General features: G+C 40.4%; 1 protein-coding gene across 1 annotated transcript; it reads left to right on the plus strand.

The window, feature by feature from the left end:
• Positions 1 to 85: 85 nt before the first annotated feature.
• Positions 86 to 4,427, plus strand: KCNRG (potassium channel regulator). Its single transcript, XM_061457397.1, has 2 exons — positions 86 to 2,105; positions 3,974 to 4,427. The coding sequence occupies exons 1-2, from the start codon at positions 1,528 to 1,530 to the stop codon at positions 4,224 to 4,226; spliced, it is 831 nt and encodes a 276-aa protein (XP_061313381.1). The 5' UTR covers positions 86 to 1,527; the 3' UTR covers positions 4,227 to 4,427.
• The last annotated feature ends 2,485 nt before the right edge of the window (positions 4,428 to 6,912 follow it).

Consider the following 6,912-nt stretch of genomic DNA (forward strand, 5'->3'; position numbering starts at 1 on the left):
CAAAACATTCATACAGTTCACATAGTTTGAGTGCTGATTAACTGGAAGATGAAATGAAGTTTTGAAAAACACATTGTTTTGGATTCTCCTTTTAGTGGCGATTACGGGAATATTATTCGCTGTAAATCATTCTTCTTACCAAAATATAGGGCGAAACTGTGTATGTATGTTTAATGTTAATTGTAGAATAAGATAAAAAGTGTCACTTCCTCAGAGGTCATAGTTAAAAACACTGGTTTTTACTAAATGGGAGGTGGTTGGCAAAGAGGAAGATGAGTTGTGACTGAGAAGAGCACTGTATTGAGGCTGGCTGAGGACAGCCCTGCCACTGCAGAATATAGTGTGCATCCTTCACGTTCCGGAACCACTTTCTGTCTGAGGATGTTACTTCTTCCTAGAACAGACATATGTATTTTTTTGTATAACCAGATGTTGTGAATATCCTGTGCATTCAGATTACTGTAGGTTGCTGTTTACATGTTCTATCAAAAAATGTATCTTCAGGACAAGCATAAATTCTAGGGTAAAGAGAAATCAGTTGAGGTTGGTAAGAGAAGAGCAAGCTACAAGGTAGTATGTGCTCTACAGGTAGTACATACTCTGCAGTCTACTTTTCCAGCATCAAATTGCAGGGATAACTGAGCTGTCTTACTAAATTCATGTTTCTCTGAAGCCACACTTTATTGAAAGTGGCCTTAATGTGTTTAGTGCAGGGAAAGGCATGCCTGGGTCAGCTGCAGGAAGGCAGCTTGCACTGTAGCCCTGTGAAGGTGGCAGGTAGAGCAGTTTCCCACTTGTCTCTGACTCCAGATCGTCATTCCAAAAGCCAGGAAAAATGATGGGATGATTCCTTGGAACAGAGTGCATAAAGTGACAGGAGTATGGATGTTGTTAGTGCTTTAGCATTGGAACATACATAGGTTCTTCTAGTGTTACTGTATTTTTGGGTACCTTGTTTCAGGAGTTAGTTGAATTTTCTGAGTGTATTGTCTTGGCCGTGGTTAACAGTGGTCTAGAGTGAACTGTAAGCTTGACTTCTTTGAAGTGCCCTTCATTAAGAGCATACAATACTAAGATGTATTGCTTGAAGAGCATCTAACCTCTTTTTGCAGTCATCCTGTGAGCACCAATATATAGAATGAAAACACATAGTTGACTTTTCTGGGAAACAAACATGAAGTGTGCCATACTTTGGGGATATTCATTAGCCTCTCTCAAGGTTTAATAAGTTGTGACGGTCAATTCACTGTCTTCCAGTAGTCTTTGCATGCTGTTCATTTCAAAAATGAAACATTAAATTCCAAGAATCAAAGTTTCCAAGCAACCAAACCCTGCAAACAAAGCTATTGTACGTGATATTTACAGCTTTGTTGCCTGGGAATACTGTCGCTGCTCCACACCTCGCTCCAAACACTTGGTAAAATCACTGAATGGTTCTTGCAGCTGCAGATGCGTTGCAGTTCAGGAAAGACCAAGTCACAGACATATAGATCAGAGACTTACGATTTGTGAGTGGCTGAGATAGCAATGAGTAATCGAGAGGTGGTGGTTCTGAGTGTGGGAGGGGTGAGATTTGTAACCAGGACTTCTACCTTGCAGCAGTTCCCAGAGTCCAGGCTGGCACGGATGTTGAATGACGATGACCAGGAATTTAATCTGGTGAATGGAGAGTTTTTTGTGGACAGAGATGGAACTTTGTTTACTTACATCATGGACTTCTTGAGGACTCTCCAGGTCTCCTTACCAACTGATTTCTCGGACTATCAGAGGCTGCAGAGGGAAGCAGAATTCTATGGGCTCTACACTCTGGCTGACCTCCTGAGCCAGGAACACTTGCTGAAGCCAAGGCTGGAGATCTTGGAAGTGCGTTTTTCTCTCCAAGAGATGCAGGCCTTTTTCCGGATCTTTAGTTCCTGCAGTGCCACTGTTGAGACACTAGCTGAACAGATCACAGTGTTCATGGGGCAGCAGTCAGGACAGAGCTGGAACAGCTGTTTTCCTTCTCAGAAACCACTTGCTCCACTTCCTTTGGAAAGACCTTCTCACCATGACATGGTTTTTCGGTGCGGTACTGACTACTCCGCTGGTGACCGGTTTGTGGCCAGGTACTCTCCCTTGTGTGGCTTCTCATTATGGAGATGTCTTAATGACTTCTAGCTCATAAAGTACATGCTACATGCTAGCAAAGATCATTTTAAGGTAGCTATCGGACAGCTGTCTGAGAGAAAAGAAGTAAGTTTCCTTCTTTCTGCTAGTTTAGTTTTATCTTTTTCTAGTTCTGAAATACTCAAGTTTAATTTGTTACACGGATTTGCCTGTTCTTCAGCTTTCTAAAATGCTGATCTTGATGTTTGGGTTTGAGTTCTCTTGGGTCTTTCTCTCCCTCTGCCCTTTCCTCCTCATTCGCTCTCTCAGGCTTTAGAATTCCACAGCATCAGTGACCTTCTAGAGGACTTGAAAAGCACAAGAGTAAAATCAAGCAAAGCAAACAAAATAAATAAGGAATGAAGTACTGGGGAAGCCTAAAATCTCTACTAGCTCATGATCCAAAAGACTTTCATATGGAAAAGAGGCAAAAGAGAACAGCTGAACAGGGCTAAAGACACCAGTGGAAGTAGGATACCAATTTGGGGGCTGAAAGCTTTTGTAGAACCTTTTCCTAGGGGGAGGGAGAAGGGGCAGATTATTAATTCTATGCTACACAGTGGCTTTTCTTTCAATTCAAGTGCCAGGTTTTGTTTTTATTAAGATTACTGTATATCAGTGATTTTTGTGGTGGCAGTATTGTATTCTAATGACAACTTAAATTTTTTAAACAAGCTTTTGCTGGATGCCTCTACTGTATGGAGACACGTTTTTACTGTATAACAAAATGTAACCTAATTTGTTCTCTGTGGCTACTAGAACATCTGGGATTTTATTGAAATATTTCCAAAAGGGTTATTCTGAGTATGTGAATCAACACAGCAGTCTTTTGATTTATAATAAAGTTTATATTCTAGCTTCCTTTAGCTAAGCAAGTAGAAGAAAAACTACTTTGCATTTGCAAAGCAACATACATTTGTGGGCTAGACCTTAACTTTATAATGCATTACTCATTTTAATGGACCAACAACTGGTTGAGTAGGTTATGGCAACTTAAATAGGGGAAAATATTCTTGATCCTTTACTTTATTTCTTTACACTTAGTAAAAGTATTCCTCTGTAGAATCTTGAGTAATGAAACAAGTTGAGTTTGATTATGTTGCCTGCTGAATTTCTATTGACTTATCCTTTGTGATGGCACATACTCTTTCACCTTTTTTGTGCTTTCTGTGATAATTTGTTGTACTTTCCTCTGAACCATGGAACAGTTTCACCCTTGTCAACTTATGTATTTTCTAATAGTATTTTTACCTGACTTCTGTTCCTCACAGTGTCTGGATAGATTCTTAAACTTACTTTATATCAAGTAGAATAATTTGAGCAATGTGAAAATGATTTTCATACTTCTTACCACAAGACCTGCTGTACAAGGTAATTTTGCAATAAATGGCACTGTTTGTAGAGAGATCCTGTGTAATGAAAAGTGGTGCTCTTGGGGTGAATGTGACTTCACTGTCCTTTCCATCATCTACCCTTACCTGAAGAACTGTTGTGGCATGACGTAGAGTGTTACATAAGTGAAAAGAGGTGGAGGTCAATCACAGCTATTTCTTAAGTAAGTAAGTTTTGGGGTGGAGGTGAAAGAAAAGTGCTTCTTTCCCTACATGTAACTGGATGAGCTGGGAATTACTGTTCTAATAATGAGGGGAAGAGTTAAATTGTCCTTAAAGGAGGTAAAAAAAAACGTGGAACCTTGGTGGCCATAAACCCGTGCAACTGTGCTGACCTGCCTTGTCTGAGGGCTGGCTTGTTTTTATAGAAAGATCTATTCCATTCTTCAGGAAGTCACTGAAGTGTGTTGTAACTGATTATTTTTTCCTTATTTTAGGTATGTTTCCATAAAGCCAGATAATAGAAAGCTGATTAATGGTACAAACGTGCTAGGCCTGCTACTTGACACTTTACTCAGAGATGGATTTCGCCTCATAAGCACCAGGACAGTCTCTGGTGAAGACAAAGTGGAATGCTTCAGTTTTGAAAGGGTGAAGAGGCCAGCAGGCCTTGCCCTCACACTGAAGAACACCGCAGGGAGCTCCAGGGTGGCACAGGCAAAGAGAAGCCAAGTGCAGAAAGGGAAATAAAAGCTTTTATTTTCATCTGCTGAAGGTGGAAGAGGGGTGTGTCAGTGCTAGTGGCCTTTTTCTGACTTGTTTCAAACTGCAACTATTGAGGGAAGGAACAAACAAGTTGTTTTTTTTCTAGTATTCAGAAGGAAAAAATTGCTTTCCTGCTTTTTACTACTCCACCCTCTTCAACTCTAAATAAAAGAACCACAGATTCAATACGGGTTTTGTGGACCAGATTCCACCATTTTCAGAGGTTGGTTTTTTTTTTTCTCTCTGGCTAAAATTCATATTAGGATTCACAAAAAATCAGCTGTTTCTGCTAGAAAATCATTTCTATGTCCTGTGCTAATCTGCAAGTGGATTTTAAATACATGATACTACATGAGAAAATAACAGATCGACACAACTGTCATCTCAGCAGTTTGGAGAAGTGGCTGGAGGAGGAATGCAAACCTCAACGACTGAATATTGCTTCTGCTTTCAAGAGATGCACATACACTTAACTCTCTTGCAGTTAGCAGAAAGCAACGGAAGGGAAACACCCCAGGTTGTATTGCTGGATGGCTACAGGCATGAGAAAGTGGCTCTGTAAAGCCACAAATAGTGAGTCATGAAATAACATGTTACTACTGTCTCTTGCAGAATACTCCTCTGTCCTCTCCTCCCACTCCAAAGGCATTAAACTGCTCTGTAGTGCTGAGAATGAAATGATAAAGTTCTTTGTGAACAAAGGGTCAGCTGATTTCTAGAGCTATACAAGATTTTTAGAACTATGAACAGAATGAAAATGTGATAAACAGTCCCTCAGATGGGAGAATTAGTACAATTTTAAGCATAGTACAAAGGATTAAGAAACTTGTCAAGTGCAAAACATATTTAGGAGGAAGGCTTGGCAGAAGTGGCTTTAAAAGCCTTGCGAATATCAGCCCTGTACAATGCTTTGTAAAGATGCCAAAATTAGCTCAAGTACCAGGAGAGGTAAGTTAATGAGGCCTTAGAAATAAAAATCTTTTGTCCTTCCTTCAAGACAGGGAAAGACAGCAATAACTTCAAGGGTTCATTATTTGAATCTGAATTTTGATGTTGATAAACCACCATCTTCCCAAAGTTACAGCCGAGACCTGCCTTTTCATTAGCTTTAAAGTGTGAATTTATAACTTTATTTGCAGCACTTAAAAATGGGGTGGGTAGTGGAAATTACCCGTCTGTTTCTTGCCCTTAGGAGTTTCCATGAATGGGATTTTCCCAGGCTGGTGGTGCCGCTATCAGGCAGCTGTTTTCTTTTGCAGTGCATTTTAGCTTAACACAAGTTCAGAAGTTCAATGGCAACAATGAGGTCCTCTTTCTCCAGAGCCTTCTGGGTTGAGATTAATGTGATTATGGGACTACAGCTCTTAAACTGCTTACAAGTTTTATAATGTAATAAATGTTCAGGAACATTAGAGTGGATGCTTTCAGTTCAAATGGGATTTTTTTTTGTCAATAATGTCGATATGTTCATCTTGATACATGTTTTACTGTGAGAACCATCATTCACTGGAACAACCTCCCCAGGGATGTGATGGAGTCCCCATTGCAGAAGATTTTCAAGATGTGGTTGGAGAGGATGTGAAATGATCTCCCCTGGGCTCCCTTTCCCACCAAAGTCTGGACAGATGATCATTTCAGGTCCCTCCCAGCCCAGCCTGTTCTGTGAAGACCTGTGAAGGTCTGTGTCAGAAAGCCTATTGTGGTGGCCTTCGAAAGGTCAGTTTGCTGAGGGCAGCATTTGGGTGACACAGCAGACAAGCTGTATGGGGTGACTGTTGTGACAGGTTGCTGTGCTACAAAGACAGCACTAGTTTTCCAAGTTCATTTTGAGGTCCATGTACTGACTTTCCAGGAAAGTTCCCATTCCTCAACTTGAGATAAAACTGAAACCATTAATGACAGGCATTGAAAGGGTGAGCGACTGTGAATATTGCTGGTGAAGAGGCTTACCAACAACAGCAAGAAGCACAAGACAAAAATGACAGTTTTCAAGAGGGAAAGGCAAAAAAAGGGATTTGAAGCTGTGTTTAAACACCACACCTTCAGTGATTGCTGATAGCAGCAGTGTTAACTGAGAATAGTATCAGAACACCTGGTAGTAACAAAATTGGCTACTTCACCAACCACAGAAATAGTGGGTTTATTTTTCTACTGCAGCAGCCACTTTGAAGACTAAAGTTTGGATTACCTTTTTCTAAATAAATTGAAAGAAAATAGGAAATATTTCAATTTTAAAAAGCCCTGGAGTTTTAAACTATGCCGTTACTGATGCTCCATGGCTTTAGCAAAGTGATTAGTTGGAATAACCATTTCAGGAACAGCTTGTGATGGGCTAGTACTGAATACTCCCTGGTTCCCCTCATGGGTTAATTTTTATTCAGCACAAACATCATCCTATGAATGTAATATTTTGGCTCTGGAAAATGCACATTCCTGAGTTTCTTTATAGAAAGTGGGAGCAGCACTGATAGACCTACAGGTGGCATAGCTTCAAGCTACAACTAAATGGCAGTAATCACAGGGAAGGGGTGAAAGTATGTTCATTTGCAGACAAATGAACGTGAAAATAGCACCAATTTACTATGAGGATCCTCAGCTGGCCTGGGTAGCTGCTGCCCTCCACCTTGTAAGACTGTAGAGTGTTGCTGAACCAGGATGGCAATTTTTTCTG

This window comes from Pezoporus flaviventris, unplaced genomic scaffold (genome assembly GCF_033815535.1).
Source record: "Pezoporus flaviventris isolate CSIRO_AGI_PZ_B2104156 unplaced genomic scaffold, CSIRO_AGI_Pfla_v1 ptg000025l, whole genome shotgun sequence".
In the NCBI taxonomy this organism is placed as follows: domain Eukaryota; kingdom Metazoa; phylum Chordata; class Aves; order Psittaciformes; family Psittacidae; genus Pezoporus; species Pezoporus flaviventris.